Source organism: Ctenopharyngodon idella, chromosome 11 (genome assembly GCF_019924925.1).
Source record: "Ctenopharyngodon idella isolate HZGC_01 chromosome 11, HZGC01, whole genome shotgun sequence".
NCBI classification, from domain to species: domain Eukaryota; kingdom Metazoa; phylum Chordata; class Actinopteri; order Cypriniformes; family Xenocyprididae; genus Ctenopharyngodon; species Ctenopharyngodon idella.
In genome coordinates this window covers 18168338-18186071 of record NC_067230.1, presented here as the reverse complement: position 1 = coordinate 18186071, position 17734 = coordinate 18168338, and the positions used below count along the sequence as shown (strand labels likewise).

At 37.2% G+C, this 17734-nt stretch overlaps 1 protein-coding gene across 6 annotated transcripts in view; it reads right to left on the bottom strand.

Moving 5' to 3' along the window:
* LOC127522404 (CSC1-like protein 2) overlaps positions 1 to 17734 on the bottom strand; it is a 53775-nt gene that overhangs the window by 24426 nt on the left and 11615 nt on the right. For 3 of the 6 annotated variants that reach the window (XM_051912326.1, XM_051912327.1, XM_051912324.1), the window contains exons 2-4: positions 8102 to 8314; positions 6740 to 6819; positions 2280 to 2318 (exon numbers count right to left, since the gene is read on the bottom strand). In XM_051912326.1, coding sequence (XP_051768286.1) covers positions 2280 to 2318; positions 6740 to 6819; positions 8102 to 8263 — 281 coding nt within the window. In that variant the 5' untranslated portion in view covers positions 8264 to 8314. Of the gene's footprint in view, positions 1 to 2279; positions 2319 to 6739; positions 6820 to 8101; positions 8315 to 14336; positions 14564 to 17734 lie in introns of those variants that run through there. The other 3 variants (XM_051912325.1, XM_051912328.1, XM_051912330.1) reach the window with 3 other exon arrangements.

Here is a 17734-nt window from a genome sequence, read left to right as displayed (position 1 = left end):
GATATTTTAAATCACTAAAACATGAAATGGCTGTGTTGGTCGGTTAAACCGAATGACCTTTTGACTCTTCAAAATCTTTAAAATCCCTTTATATGTAGCAAAATATAATTAAAACCTTTTGGATTCAATAAAAGAGATCTAGCTGTACTACCTTACATACTTTGGATGTCATATCTTTGTTTTTATTATTATTATTATTATTATTATGGCCTTTGGACAAGAAAATGACCCGTCACGTCATTGACCCATTTCTTTATTTATGCTCGTTACAGCATCACTAACGGGCTCTGATGAACTGTACTTGATGAGGACATGATCTCTGATGTTAATTTAAAGAGCCGGATCCTCTTTTTCCCTGGTCTGTGCACTGGCACAGTTCGTAAAAAAGGATTCTGTCACATGACTTTATTAACGTGGTTCCTCTGCTGTGGGTCTTGATGACTGACAGACTCAGACTAACGGCAGAAAACGGATCTGTGCATGAGGGACGCAGGAATCTTCCTCTCTCGGTTTATCTGAAGCAGGAGCTCTGGTGCGTCTCAAATGAAGTGATAAGAACAGAGGTTCAAACGGGCCAGAATTAAAATTTAAAAAATGAATTGGGCATTTCCTGAGCTCAGCATTGTGTAGCGGTGTTATTGTAATATACTGAACTGGATCCAAGATCTATTTCTACGCTTGCTTGCTTTCATTATGACCTGTCAATCAAATCAATCAATAAGACAGCAGTGTTTGTGTGGCAAAAAACTCTGCTGAGGCCATAAATGGACTCGAAACGTTATATAGTTTGTGATTTATACTGTATATATTGTGTTCAAACTTAATTTTTTATTCACTCTTATGTTACTCCAAACCAAACCCATATGACTATTTTTCTTCTGTGATGCAGAAAAGTAGATGTTTACCAGAATGTTCATGCTCATTTCCATAAAATAAATAAATAAATAAAAAATAAAAGTAGTCCATTTTTTTGTCCTTTTTTATTTTATTTTATTTATAAAGTGAATATAAAAATATTGAATTAAAAAAATGATTCATAATTTATTTAAAATATAATTGTTTTTAAAAATGATTAAAAAAATTATAATATAAAATAAGTCAAGTAAAATAAAAAATAAAAAATAAAGCTGCAACTTAAATAAAATAAAAATAAATACAATAAAATATTTTATATTTTTAATATAATTTTTAATAATTTATTTTTATAAATTAAAAACATTTATAAAATAAAAGTAAAGTAAAAGTAAAAAAAGCTGAAACAAAATAAATAAAAAATACAATAGTTTATTTTATATTTTTATTTATAATATATTTTATAAATTTTATAAAACATTTATAAAATAATTTATAAAATAAGTAAAAAAAAAAAACAAAGTTGCATCTTAAAATAAAAAAATAAATAAAAGTATAATAAAATAAAATTTAAAGCTGCAACTTAAAATAAAAAATAAATAAATAAATAAATAAATAAATATACAATAAAATAAATACATTTACCAACCTGATTAATTGGTTGTTGGATGACAAGTAGTCACCCATTGCAATGCAATGCAATAAAATGCAATAAAATAAAATAAAATAAAAGTAGTCACCCATTGTGACTCATCCCGAGTTTGGAATATCATGAGGGTGAATAAACCTCTGAGAGAACAGTTCTGTGTTCGTGTGCGAGGAGGTTTGAGGAGGTCATATCCACCTACGATCACCACTTTTGAAGGAAAGCTCTACATGAGAAGATATACGTGACTGGCCACATTCACAAGGGCGGGAAGACTCACAATACTGAGGGGGTCTTGTTTGGATCCACTCTTTGGGGTCACAACGGGTCAGAGAGACACGCTAGAGCTCTATTACCTGCGTACGGGCTCATAGTTATTCCGTTCCTTTCTCCTACTGTAGTCACATAACAAACGTCACAAAAAGAGACACGAAGGACAGGCGGTTATTGACACTCATGTGTTAGAGGCCCTTTGGAAAGCAAATTCACATGAGTGAGTCAAACACCACACACAAACACACACACACACACACACACACACACACACACACACACACACACACACACACACAAGAGGAAAATTAGTATGTGGTGTGCAATCAGAGAAAACACTCAGGACAGCATCTCTAAAGCGACATGTGTCACCCGTGGTGTGTTAGAAAAGGTCAAAAGTGAGGAACCTCCATAATTACAAACCAAGACACACACACACACTAGTTTATCAGAAGTAGTGAGCAGTTAGTTCACCAGAGTAAAGCATAGGAACAATAACTGAACATACTACTCCCGCTCCTCCAGACCGTTGAATCTTCTCTTCTGTCTTGGGAAGGAAAGAAAAAAGAGGAAGGGAATAATAAGCTTGAATTCATTCAAATCAAACAAAACCTCTGAAGGCTGCAGCTGTCAGATCTTTAACTGTGGAAACAGAGCGATGTTAGGTGATTAGAGACACACCATATATCTGAGGACATATCAGTATCTCTCAATATATTTTAAAGATGACGTGCAATTAAAATACGTTCTTGTAAAGAAATTAAAAAAAAATAAATAAATAAAAAAAGGAAAAAAAACAACAACAACAACAACAAAAATATAAAACCTTAATTAAAATTAAAACAATATAAAATATTAAATAAAAAATATATAAAAATAAAATATATTATAAAGTAAAAAGTAAATATAAAAAATAAAACTTTTTTTTTTAAAGATGTGCAATTAAAATACTTTCTTGTAAATAAACAAAAAACTAAAATATAAACCCTTAAATAAAATAAAAACACATATACACACACACACACATATATATATATATATATATATATATATATATATATATATATATATAAAAAGAAAATATAAAAAGAAAAAGAAAATATAAAAAATAAAAACTAATTTTAAAGATGACATGCAATTAAAATACATTCTTGTAAAGAAATAAAAAAAAAAGTAAAAAAAAAAAATAAAAAAATACTAAATATAAACCCTTAAATAAAAGTAAAACAATATAAAATATTAAATAAAATATAAAAACAAACAAAATAAAAAATAAAACAAAACAAAACTAGGCGCCAGTGCAGTACCAATGCCAAACTTTTCTAATGACCCAACCCAGTTTGCACCGTAGCTACTATGCACATGCTCTACATTTCAATAAATGAATAAAACTGCCTAAAGTGGACACATTACACCACATTACAGCTGTGCTTTCACTTAAGTACTCAAGTGTTTACAAGTGGCGTGTAAATCTGTTCGCTATGAACCGTAGAGTCACGAGAGCGTAAACTGGAGCCTCGTGTTTAATGTAGAGAATCAGCAATCTGACGGGTCTTTCCCCAGGAGTGTGTCGCTGTAATTATAGACGGACGCTGTGCAGTCAGCAGGTCCACAAACACTTCAATCTAAAATCACTGTCAATACACAGAACTGAAGTCACTGTTGTTTTTAAAAAAGCTGGACATGCAAAATGCCCAATCAACTGTGAGACTCCAATAGGAAGCTCATCAATGCTCTATTTCCTCTACAGGAAGAAGTAAAGCATCATGGGAGCACAACCAATTAGACTTTCAACAAGAAAACAATCAGTACAACAGCCTTCAAACCCTTCAGAATAAAAGAATAATTGTTAACATAAATCTTTAATGGTACTTTCTGGTTAGCGAACACCAGATTAAAGATCTTTAAAATAAATATATGTGTAGCAATTATGTAACCAAGTTTAAAAAACACAATGCCAGCGGCTGAGTCTATTTCCAGCAACATTAATAAGCAGCAAATAATACATGATCGATTCAATGGAAAATGATACGAGGGAATATTTCTGGCTCCGTTCCGCACCAGCGAGGGAAGGAAAAAGCAAAGAAAAGCAGAAAGGAGGAAGAGCAGAGTGAAAATAGAAACACACAGCAGTGATGTGCACTGACAGCAGCAGAAACACAGCAAATCTGCTCACAGATAATGAAACACACTGTGTTATGAGGCAGATGGTGTGTGTGTGTGTGTGTGTGTGTGTGTGTGTGTGTGTGTGTGTGTGCAGCCTTTAATTCACTTCCTTCCTACCCCTGCCAAAGAAATGTTTCTTGAAAAGTTTTTGGGAGCATTTAGTTGCACCTGTATATTCAAGCTGTGAGACCGGATAAGAAAGACACGTGGGGTGTACAGATGGAGGAAGACCATCTCTGTGAGGCAAAACCTGAATAATAAGGATCCAAAACTACTAGCATCATCAAGAGACACTCCAGATTTTAATTCATTAATTCATTCTGCATTCACAAACCAATTAAATGTATGGGCATAGCCTAGTTCTACTAATGAAAGTTACTTCTGAAAACAATGATCCAGCTTAATGAAAATTGGTACATATGAACATCAGGACAATTTGAGGACACACACCAATTTTCGTCCAATTTCGTCCACAGGGGGGCGCTATAACTAGGAAATCCTGATGAATCTTCAACTTTGATCAAGAAGTCTCGCTTTTGGTTACTAAATTGTTCTGTTTCAGCATACAATAAACAAGCTACAATTAGTACAAAATGCAGCTGCTAGAGTTCTTACCAGGTCAAGAAAATATGATCATATAACACCAATTTTATCATCTCTTCACTGGTTACCTATTAAGTTCCGTATCGATTATAAAGTACTGCTAATGACCTATAAGACTCTAAATGGTTTAGCTCCTGTGTACTTAACCGATCTTTTATCGCCCTACAATCCTTCACGCTCTTTAAGATCACAAAACTCTGGACTTCTGGTTGTACCTAGGATAGCTAAGTCCTCTAAAGGAGGGAGAGCGTTTTCACATTTGGCTCCTAAACTCTGGAATAGCCTTCCTGATAATGTTCGGGGCTCAGACTCGCTCACCCAGTTTAAATCTAGATTAAAGACACATCTCTTCAGCCAAGCATTCACATAATCCATCTCATATCAGATCAATTGCACATGACTATCTTTGCTTAATGTTATGAACAGCAGCTATGCTAATTATTCTTCATTTGCTTTTCTGTTTTTCTGACTAGAGAGTACATCAGTTTCAGTTTGGATCCAGCCTCTTAAGAAGACCTCAGATGACTAAAACTTTGGAAGAGACGGCACCAACTCCTGCGATGACTTCAGAAGATGCAACATCTGGATCAACACGCACATTCGCAAATTTCTATATATCCTAATTATTGTTAATATGTAATTCATTTTTCCAGGAGCTCTTTGCTTCTACCTTCAATTAAATTGCTAACAGTGATTGTATGTTAATCGCCTAAATTATTACATTATTAGCTAACTGCAGTCTCCAAATTGTAATGTTGACATGCATTCTCTGTAAAGCTACTTTGAAACGATATGTATCGTGAAAAGCCCTATACAAATAAATGTGAATTGAATTGAATTGAATTGAATACTGTTGTCATTTTGCCATTTATTTAGACTCTGATGAAGGCTAAGGTTAAAGCTATAATTGGAGATTGTCTTTTGTAACACTGTGTTTTCGTTAATTTGGCTAAAGTGGAAAGAGCAGTGGGCTTGGGTCCATAATCTAAAAAAAAAAGAAGAAAAAAAAAAGTCTTAAAATCCATCCCATGAGACACAAAAACTTTTTTTTTTTTTAATCAGTAACCAGAGGTGGTCTTCCCTGTTGACTCCAATGTGCTCCTAACTCCTAAAGTGAGGTTGAATCTGCTCTTCACAGTGATTCTACTCAAACACCAGGTTTTCGCCCATTATTGACCACTTGGGGTGTACAGATGGAGGAGGACCAGAACCTGAATAATAAGGATCCAAAACTACTAGCATAATTAAGAGACACTCCAGAAAGAACATCATTCAGGGGATTTTAATTCATTAATTCATTCTGCATTCACAAGCCAATTAAATGTTTGGGCATAGCCTATTTCTACGAATGAACGTAACTTCCGAACGCAATGATCCAACTTAATGAAAATTGGAACATATGAACATCAGGACAATTAGAGGACACGCACCAATTTTCATCCAATTCTGTCCATGGGGGGGCGCTATAACTAGGAAATCCTGATGAATCTTCAACTTTGATCCAGCTTTTGGTTATACCAAACTGTTGTCATTTTCTCTACTTTTGCCATTTAATTAGACTCTGATGAAGGCTTTTGTAACACTGTGTTTGTCATTAATTTGGCTAAAATGGAAATAGTAGTGGGCTTGGGTCCATAATCTCAAAAAAAAAAAAAAAAAACTAAATTCCATCCCATGAGACACAAAGACTTTTTTTAAATCAGTAAGCAGAGGTGGTCTTCTCTGTTGAATCAAATGTGCTCCTAAGACCTGTGGTTAACAGAAAGTGGGGTTGAATCTGCTCTTCACAGTGATTCTACTCAAACACCAGGTTTTTGCCCATAATTGGCCACTTCTGGCGACAATCTGAAAGAGGACTTTATTGATTGGATGAGATCATGTTCATTGATGCTGGTCATTTCAGTTGATAGCCTGGAACAGGGATTCTGAAATGGGCAAAACCCTTTCATTTTCCAGGCTGTGTACATGGAATTCAGATGATGCAAGGACGAAATTCTCTTTTTTACCCTAGCTTTCTTTATCTTGCACTTTTCCAAGAAATACACACACATACATGTACTTTTACACCACACAGACATGTCTTCTACAGAAGAATTCACACGAGACTTGCAGTTAGTGATGGTCTGAGAGCAATCCATTCAATTTGACATCCAAATGACACCCATCAATCAGACAGATTTGACAGCGACATGTCCTTACCTGTCAGCATCAGTCACCAGGGCCAGACGGCCGTAATCCCACGCCACTTTCCGTAAGATGGAGAAGACAAAAAGAAGAACCTGAGTTGGAGAAAGATGCAGAGATGATCAGACAAACTATGAGTAAGAGAGAAGTCAAACTAATGCACAAATATTCTGCTTAAACTTAAATATAGCATATTTTGAAATAAATCAATATTGTGACGTGAAATTTTCAATACTGTAATAGGTGCCTACTGCTAGTTACCACACTGAAGAAAAGATAAATGCAATTAGTGAACTGGAGGATAAAATTTGCTTCTGATGCGGTTTAGAGCTCTCGATCTTGTTTATATTGACCTGAGAAGAAATGCAGAACTATAGCTTGCAGTTTACATTGATGTGCAGCTCGCTGCTGAAGTCATCAGCAGAAATGTAGGTCAAGAGGGCAGCCATGGAGCTGAGAGTCAGTCAAGCTGACAGAGTTGGAAGGTTAAACAACTGTTGTTGCGTAGCTCTGTCTGCTCACGAACATTTAAAAAGGTTGCTTGATTTTTTTTCCCATCAGAAGAGATCATGTGAATGTAACTGACCGGACAACCAGAAAAGTAGGTCAATTCATTAGTGTTAAGGTCAACATCCTGAAATTGGTACTGAAATGTAGGCATCATTACAACACTATCTGAAAAATAGGCTTTATTTTCTAAAGGCAAAATACATTTTTATTGTCATCTTTTATTTTTTTTTTATTAAAATATGACTGGGAAATAGGGGTTTCACACCTAGTTGGTTACTTATCAAAACAATACTTTGAGTTACTCGATTACTTGTGGTTTGTTACCATTAAAAAAAAAAGCCTTCTTGAATACAAGACTGTTTATTAATTGACAGCCCAATGATTGCAACAATTATGTGTCCTACATGCACTGTAAAAACATTAAAATAACAGGCCTTATCCACGTCTTTGACGTCGAACAGTATGTGCATACATATATTAAGTTTAACAGTTAGCCAAGGGGTCTTATGCAACATTAGCCTCCTGATATAATGTTTCACAGGTCTTCAACAGTAAAATTATGGAGCGTTCGAATACTTGATGGCTTCCGACAGCGCCAACTAGTGGTTGAAATAGTCGACTACCAGACTACACTGTGCGAGCCCTACTGGGAAATTCTTTTCATCCAAAATTATATCGAACAACACCATTAGTCGATTAATATACTGAGATTCCACTATTCATTTTGCGTTTAATGATGCTTAAACCATTACGTTTTTAAAACACTAATTTGGTGTGTTGAGGTATTTTGCAGCTAATATTAAAACATTCTTGTCTTATTCTACAGGCAGAGCTCAGAGGCAGAGTTTTTCCACGCCAGTCACTTACCAGGAAGCACATAAAGTCCAGTGCGAGGACCGTGGGAACCCCTCCGAAGGGCAGCCCCTGCAGTACAGTACTGCGGATCCGGGCCGAGTAGCAGTAGTCTTTGGAAGTGTTGTTGTAACAGTTGGCCTGACCCGTACAGGCCAGGTTCCCAAAAATCCCCATCGTCACAATCAGATGTTTCACTACAATCACTGCAACATCCTGATGAAGAATCTGAGGACAAGAAAAGCCAGACAAGATCAATTTATACTCATTATAATTACAAATAGAACAAACATTTCAGGGCTAGGTATGACTAGAAAAAATTCATATATTTAAAAATAAATAACAATTGGTCAACTGATATATTGCCAAATCCGATATAACAGCTGATATTTGGCATTTATAAATTATCTTTTATTACAAGTTTTTTTGTTTGGTCGTCAGAAGAACCTTTTATTTTGACAGCGCTAAGAACGCCAGCAACTTTTTTTGTGTGAAAAATACTATAATAGGATTATAGCTATGAAGTAGTTGCAAGGATTACCGAATCAAGAAGTTGCTAAAGCTTAAATCTGTTTATTTTACAGATTTACTTTCTTAATCAAGTTCAAATTATTTTTCATATTGATTACTTTTATAATTATTTTTTTCTAATTTAGTAAATACATAAATACGCTACATCAGTAAAGTATAACACATAACAAGCATGCAACAATAGTTAAAATACACAAGTTAATAAAAGAATACCTTAAATAAATAGGTCTTAATCAACTTCTTAAACAGGACCTATTATGCCCCTTTTTACAAGATGTAAAATAAGTCTGATGCCCCCAGAGTGTGTCTGTGAAGTTTTAGCTCACAGATCGTTCTTTATAACATGTTAAAATTGCCACTTTTTGGATGTGAGCAAAAACTAGCCGTTTTTGTGTGTCCCTTTAAATGCAAATGAGCTGCTGCTCCCGGCCCCCTTTCCAGAAGAGGGCGGAGCTTCAAGAGCTCATGTTCCAGCATACCGACAACAACAAAACAGGACAATCTCACGCACTCAAAGTGTCAGAAACTAGATAGATTGATTGTTTGACTACTACTACTAAAAATAATAATAATAATTATTACAATTACTATTGTAAAAGAACATTAATATAATACAGTATAATATAATATAATTATTGTGGGAAAACTGTGGAAACCATGTATAAATGACAATCAAAGAGTGTTGTTTTTTTTCTCCAAAGCTTTCCTCAGTATTTACAGTATTGAAGTGGACAGTCATCGTCCTCTCATCAGCACTGAGACAACAAGCAGATATTAAAGCCGTCCCCATCATCTGACAGTCTCCTCATACTGTGGAGTTTATATAACAGTGTTCTGACGCAATGGAACACTAGACACCCATTTGAGGAGCATCCAACTGCTCTCCTCCGTCTGAATCATCCCACTCATCCCAGCGCTCACCTGCTCTCGACAACAGCGATTCCCTCTGCGGCTCTGTGCCGCCAAACACCTTGGCAGGAACCAGGGGAAATCTATACAGCCCACACAGATGCACGGCACTAAAACAGGACGGATCATTTCAGCTACATCTAAAAACTGATTCCATGTAAGCACAGGGGAGTCAAGCGTTTGTGCTGTACTGGTGACAGACGTTTGTGTGGGAGGTTTCTGACTGAAAAAGATGGTTGTTTAACTGCTAAAGATCTGAGGTTGAAGTTCGAACACTTGCAGATACATTCAATGCAATGTCACTGAGATTGACGACAACATGCCCCCAGTTCAACCAATGTGATTGGACAGCATCTACTATGACTGGCCATATCGGTTATGTTTACAAGGTACTAGAATCAAGGAGCACTTGTGAGGAAGAACTTTGCACAAATGTGTTTCTACAAACAATTCAACCTGCTAAATGTATTCTATATTGTCTCCCATAAGGGCAAAAGACTGAAATTTTCATTCAAAACATGAGACGATCATATATAATTTTATAGGCTTGCCTCAGTACTATCTGCTCATATTAACGGGTCGATTAATCGTTCTCATAGATCGATTTCATCATTTTTAGCTGTATGGACTGTACTGTATTGGTCATATGGAAAAAGAGTGGCCTGGATATTTGTCAAAATTCCCTTTTGTGCTTATTAAAAAAAATTCGAAGACAGAAAAGTCATTTGGGGTTTGGAAACACATTAATTAAAAAAGATATTAATAAAATGAAGTAAATTATGACACTTTCTTTTTGGGTGAACTATTCTTTTAAGTGTGCAGCAACGTGGGATTCATTTAGAAAGCCAATGTGGGTAGAATTTGGAGCGAAAGGGCCGTAAATGCAATGGAAAATGAATTTAAACTGACCACGTCATCTCAGCGTGTCACAGAGGAGAGACGCAGATAATACATGACCACTAATCCTGAAAAACCCTCGCCTTTGTACTGTGGCTCTTCTGTCTGTGAAACAGATTGTGCTACATCACAGCGTCGGTGCCAGCAACGGCTGAGGATGACTGGACACGATCGGCACCAGGATCGGGGTTGAAGAGACAGGATCCAACCCCTGGCACTGTCCGAACATAGCACACGACCGGCTAATGGGCTAGAGCTGCCAGCTGAGACTCAGTGCTGCTGGGAGATTCAGGCTTAGTAGAGAGAGAGAGAGAGAGAGAGAGAGAGAGAGAGAGAGAGAGAGAGAGAGAGAGAGAGAGAGAGAGAGAGAGAGAGAGAGAGAGAGAGATATAAGAAGGTGAGGTCGGGCGGCAGCGCACTGCGGTAGATTGTTCTGCTACACTGGCCTCAACACTCCCACAGTCACAGGAGCCGTTCCAAACACCTAGTGTGCTGCCTACATAGTATAGACAGCATCATAGACACACTCTACTGTAGTATCAGAGATGCACTGGTTGACCAGCTATCAATCGGAACCAAAACGCATAAATAAATAAATAAATAAATAAATAAAGACCAAAAAACAGCCGGTTTTATTTTGGCCAATCTCTATCTGGACTTGTACACAAACATTGTAATCATTTCTCAAAATGTAATTTGTATGAAAATATATTACGACATGTAAGTAGTAGCAACTTTACAAGTCCGCTCGCTCTAACGTTAACCTAAATAAATGTGCGTTATTATTTGCCGCATATCCAAGTGTTTGTGTAGAGAGCGCGCTTGCATGACATGGAGGTGCCGGTGCGATCACTTGCATTTAACTTAAAATACTCCATTTTTGGTCATACAGATACGAATAATCTAAAATTCGAAACTATGAATGGTTTTCTTTTATTTCTGTAAACTCACAATAACAACAAAACGTTGTGCTTTTTTAAAATATTGAAAACAAACAGGATGTGCTTTCTGCCGTCTCGGTCTCAAGTGAACTTGAGCGTGTCACAAAAACTAACCAAAAGCGTTTGAGTGCTGATTAGGCTATGTATTATATATGGGCGATTAAAGGCTCATTATTATTATTTATATGGTTAATTAATATAAACGCGTGACTAGTCGACTAATGGTTTAGATGGACTACAAAAAAAATCTTTAGTCGAGGGCGGGCCTAGAAAATACTGTACCAAGCACAGCAGCTTTCCGTTCGCAATGCTCGAAATATTGGAAGAAAAATGTAAACACTGAATTGGGGGTTTATATAAAGGGAACAGAAATGATTCGATGGCACTTTCTTTTCAATTTACCTCCATATAATAGAGAACGCCTAATAGAGTAGTGTTTATAACCGCAGAGCTGCTTAGTGTTCAGTGGTAACGAATGAAACGCTATAAATCGCTACTGTTCCTAAGCGCCGCCTACTGTCAGAGAGTGAATTTGCATTTTCATTCGGTCAGATATCTGATAATAAATCAACGCATCGTGATTCATGGATCGATTCTGAGATTTTCCGAATGCATCGTGATTCTCTCTCGAATTGATTCTGAGCTTAGTTTTTAACAGCAGATGGCGCTCTAGGCTAGTTTTTAACCGCACACTCAAATGCTCATGAAAGAGCGCTTGTGCGTTCGGCTGAGTCTGAGAATGTACTTGCATCTCAGAATGCTTTTATGGCGCAAGATTAATGTACAGCCCACTGCAAACACTGTTGTAATTCACTTCAACCTTTTCGAACTTTATGAACGATTATTTTATAGAAGGTTGAAGTGGTGTGTGTAAGGAATTGGAAGCAAGCAGAGTACGGCAGTGCCATCTGCTGTTAAAAACTAAGCTCAGTAAAATAAACTTGCTTAAAGAAAAACAAACAAATAAAAAAAAAAAATCGAAATCAGCCCATTTGCTTGTTTAAAAAAACAATAACACAACAACAACAACAAAATCGGAATCAGCCATGGAAAATCATACTCTGTGAATTGCTATGCAATATTATGAAGAAAAACTTGCATGTAGAGCATGCATACAGACGTAGCAGCAGATTCTTGCAACCCAGAAATAGAAAAGAAAAAAGTAAATGGAAAGAAAGTACTGAGAGGCAAAGCAAAGCAAAAGTCTAATGATAAAGTTTGAGCACCGCTAGAGAAGAAACAGACAAGCTGTCAAAGTCAGAGTGCTCAGGTAATCTGAAGACGAGACGCAAGAGAATGTCCTGAGACAGAGAGTCAAAGCAGCCCGTCACGCCGGTCCAATAACGTCCTGAGATGTTCCAGAAAAACAAAAAGGTTCATTACAGTAAGACATGTGGTTATTAATATTCTCCATTCATCAATCTAAACACAAAACTGTGACAGAAACTAAAGCTCTTCTCAATCCAGATGACAGTGTAATCATTTACTGTACGTTCATTCATTCATTCAATATGCAATGCAGTTCAACAGGATTCCAGAAACAAAAACGGAATTTAAAATTAAAGGATTAGTTCACTTCAGAATTAAAATTTCCTGATAATTTACTCACCCCCATGTCATCCAAGATGTTCATGTCTTTCTTTCTTCAGTGGAAAAGAAATTGAGGAAAAAGGATTTTTCTCCATATAGTGGACTTCACTGGGGTTCAACGGGTTGAAGGTCCAAATGTCAGTTTCAGTGCAGCTTCAAAGAGCTCTACATGATCCCAGACGAGGAATAAGAGTCTTATCTAGAGAAACCATTGGTCATTTTATAAAAAAAAAAAAAAAAACGTATACACTTTTTTAACCACAAATGCTCATCTTGCACTGCTCTGCCATCCGCCACGCATTACGTAATCATGTTGGAAAGGTCATGCGTGATGTAGGTGGAAGTACCGCGGTAGGGCGAAAAACTCCATCTCATTTTCTCCTCCAACTTCAGAATCATCCGACATCGTTGTTTTACCTTTTTTTGTAAAGGCCGTTTGAAAGTCTTTGGATGTTCGCTTTGTAGACACTGGATCGGTACGTCCGCTTACATCACGTGTGACCTTTCCAACATGATTACGTAATGCATGGAGCATCACAGAACAGTGCAAGACGAGCATTTGTGGTTAAAAAGTATATAATTTTAATTTTTTTAGAAAATGGCAGATGGTTTCTCTAGATAAGACTCTTATTCCTCGTCTGGGATCGTGTAGAGCTCTTTGAAGCTGCACTGAAACTGACATTTGGACCTTCAACCCGTTGAACCCCAGTGAAGTCCACTATATGGAGAAAAATCCTGGAATGTTTTCCTCAAAAACCTTCATTTCTTTTCCACTGAAGAAAGAAAGACATGAACATCTTGGATGACATGAGGGTGAGTAAATTATCAGGAAATTTGAATTCTGAAGTGAACTAATCCTTTAAAATGAATATTTAGGTATTGATAACATATCAAGACAGGCGTACCGTGAGGTTCATAAATGAGTATCTTTAACAACATGTGGTTACATAATCCAGTCAGTAATTAATTAAGTCTCTCGAGTCTTAAGTAAAACATAGCAATCATTCTCAGGTCGAGAAGATGTGACAGAAAATAATGATGATCAGCGAGTGAGTCAGATGTTAATTCCATAACATCACCAAATGATTCAGTGGATTTTTTTTTAACCATTTCATTACAAAGAACTGAAAGATGGTCACACTCAGTGTTTGTTGTTGCATTCAATAAAAAGATCTAGAGATGTGTATCTATCTTATAATAAAGTGTTATAAACAGTGCCTATTTATAGTAACCGCTAACAGAACCAAACAAACACCTTTTACTTCTTATAAAAACAAAGCATGCTCTTAACTCCATTTCATTAAAAGTAAAAGCAAGCAATGAGAGATGTCACTGTTACCATGGAAACAGGAAGAGGGCTGTTTTGAGTTTCGTAGACTCACCTTGTTCAGACTTTTTGCTGCAAAATTAGATGTAATAATGATTCACCTCTGAGCTGGTTGGTTTGGTTTAAAGCTTAGAAAACTTAATTGACAAGAATAGTTCACTCAAAAATAAGTACTACCACTTTCCTTCTTCCTCAGAGCACAAAAGGAGGGAATCTGAAGGCTTTTTCAGGCAATTACAATGGGAATGAAATGTTGAGCTTCATAAAAGCTTCAAACCACCTTCAGATTTTCTTCTTTTGTGTTCAGCGGAGGAAAGAAAAAAAAAAATCAAAAGGGACTGGAACGACAAGAGGGTGAGTAAATGATGACTCCTCTGTGATGCCTAGGGAGAAAACCAACAGGAAAAACCCAGAATGATGAACTGAATCTGTTTGTTTCCAGTAAAACGGATCAGGTTAAACCAGATGAGGTCAGCGTATCTTTATCCTGTTAACAATAACCTGACATGATGCTGCTTTTGGCACCCAGCACAGTTTTAGAAGTGTGATCCGACCATCAGAAACACACGCCCGAGGGTCTGCATTGATTTCACGGGGTGTCACCCAGAGTTCAGCTGAATCTTCTGGACCTCGTGGATGCGTTTGGATGAGATGTGATTGTTCTGAATTCTGTGCGCTGAGAGAAAGCCAAGAGCTCGGCATTAAATATAAAGCCAGCGTCAGTGTGAGGCGTTCCCTTAAGGATACAGCCTGAGCCTGGCTGCATTTTTTTTATTCATACTCTTTATGTTTATTTATTTACGTTGAACCCACTAACCTACTTACAGTTATAAAAAGCAAAAGGATGTTTCTATTTTCTCATACTTTAGCATCAAAAACAAAGAGAAGGTAATAATAAGGGGGAGAAATGAGAAAGAACTCCAACCATCTCATAAACATGTACGTCCAGATCTCTTTGTCTTTTAACACTGAAAATAGGTCAGAAACGAATGCATGATGGGGTATTATTGTGGTAATTAGAATTGACTGTAAAAATCAATAAAGCACTGAATTTTTCTGTATCCCCAGTTCACACTTAAAAAAGGGGAGGGAAAAAGGCACGTTTCAAAAGTTTTCTTGGGTTATAGAAAGTGATATAAACTCAGACTTAATGTGTAGTCACAAGTTAATGATATAATTGTGTTTTCCAGTCCAGCACATTTTAAGATCACATTACATTTTAATTGTGTTTCATGTCATATATTGTTAATATTGGTCTCAACATCTTCTATAAAGTAAGGGTTGCAAATAACTTGATCTGAACACTAACAAAGAGTATTTGGTCCATCTTATGATGAGGAGGAGGAGGAGGAGAAGGAGGATAAGAAGGAGGAGGAGGAGAAGAAAGAGGAGGGGAAAAGAAGGAAAGGAAGAGAAGGAGGACATGGAGGAGAAAAGGAGAAGATGGAGGAGGAGGAGGAGGAGGAGGAGAAGAAGAAGAAGAAGAAGGAAAAAGAGGAGAAGGAGGAGGAGGTGAAAAGGAGGAGACAGAGAAGGAGATGGAGGAGGTGAAAGAGGAGGAGGAGGCGAGAAGGAGGAAAAGGAGGTGGAGGAGGAGGAGGAGAAGGAGAAAGAAGGAGGAGAAAGAGAAGGGGGATGAGGAATAGGGAGAAGATTGAGAAAGATGAGGAGGAGGAGGTAAAGAAGGATATGAAAAAGAAAGAAAGAAGGAGAAGAAAGGAGAAGGAGGAGGAGGAACAGAAGGAGGAGGAGAAAGAAGTAGGAGGAGACAGACAAGGAGAAGGAGAAGGAGGAAGAGAATGATAAGGAGAAGGAGAAACAAGGAGGAGAAGGAGAAAAGGGGGAGGTGAAAGAGAAGGAGTAGGAGGAGGAGACAGAAGGAGGAGGACAAGAAGGAGAAGGACAAGAAGGAGAAAGGAGGAGGAGAAAGGGGAGGAGGAGGAGATGGAGAAAGATGAGAAGGAGGAAGAGGAGGTAAAGGAGGATAAGGAAGAGGGGGAGAAGAAGAACGAGAAGGAGGAGAAAGAGAAAGGAGAAGGAGGAGGGGGAGAAGGAGGAAGAGAAGAAGAAGAAGATGACAAATGGGAAATGAGGAGGAAACAGAAAAAATAAGAAAACGTGAAAAAAGAAAGGAAAAGGAGGAGGAGGAGGAGGAGGAGGAGGAGAAGGAAAAGACGAAAAAAGGAAAGGACAAAGGAGAAAAAGACAAAAGAAAAAAAAAATAGGCAGAAGGAGGAGGAAGATAAGAAGAAAAAGGAGGAGTAGGAGAGGAGAAGCAGGAAAAAACAAACAATCCGTTAAGGAGAAAGCTAGCAGCAGCATCTGTTTTACCACAGCTTTCATAAAATCTACTACAACAAACGAACATGGAGAAATAAGTGCATTAACATCCACACGTTTCCCATTCATAAGATCTTCATGAGCATTTGCTCATTAAGAGGAGAAACATCTGGGGATGACATCAACTGGACAAAAGAGTCTTTATGTGCGTGTGAGAGTTGAGATCAAAGAAAGCAGAATGCACAGATTTCCACAGAAAGATCTGAAGAATATGAACAAAATGAGAAACCAGGGCTGCTCCTCAAACACAACATAAGCCTAAGAAGATCATGAAGAGCCATCAGTGGCTTCATCAAACTGAGATGATGGTTCTTCAGTTCAGTAAAAGCCCATATCACAATTTCGGTTTTGTTTAAATTAATTATGCATTCCTACTAGAAAAGTTATTACACTATAGCTGAAAATAAATTTCTCTATGGCAAAAAAAAAAAAAAAACTAACTAACTTATGGAGCCAGACTGTTGTGTTCAATATAGAGATAATTTGATCTGTTCAGTAATGTCCTGCACAACTGCGCTTGTTAAAAACACATTCAATCGAGTTATCTACACAGCATCACATGCCCCGTATGAAATCTAAAACATCTCTTGGCTCTTGTGCTGACGCATTGAAGTAATCGAATTAAAACTTTAAACATTTTAATTCTCTCAGTGCATTAAATGGCACGTCTTCCTTCTGCAAGCAGGAAACACTTTCTCCACGACCTGCCAAAACCACTTGATAACGTCGGCTTTTATTGGATTATCAATATCCTGAAGCGGTTCACAGCTGGTCATTTTATCAGAGGCGTGTGGACAGACATCAAGTTAAATATCGGTCTTGCTGATGGCCGTGACCTCGGCAGACCGTCTAGAAGTCTGGAGCGAGAGGAATTCCCTGAGGAGGCTTGAGATGCAATTCCTCATCCAGATCTGCTGATCTCTATATTTCTGTCGTGATTCATGAAGTAAGTGCTGTCCTCACACACGAGCCCAGACTGAACTGAGGAGAAGCTCCAGAAGTACAGCATGGTGCGACAAACGTCAACATTATTGGTTGGATTCTCAGGAACAGGATGAACTGATGAAACTTATCTTGGATAAAAGCACCAGCTAGATGCATAAATATGGGGAA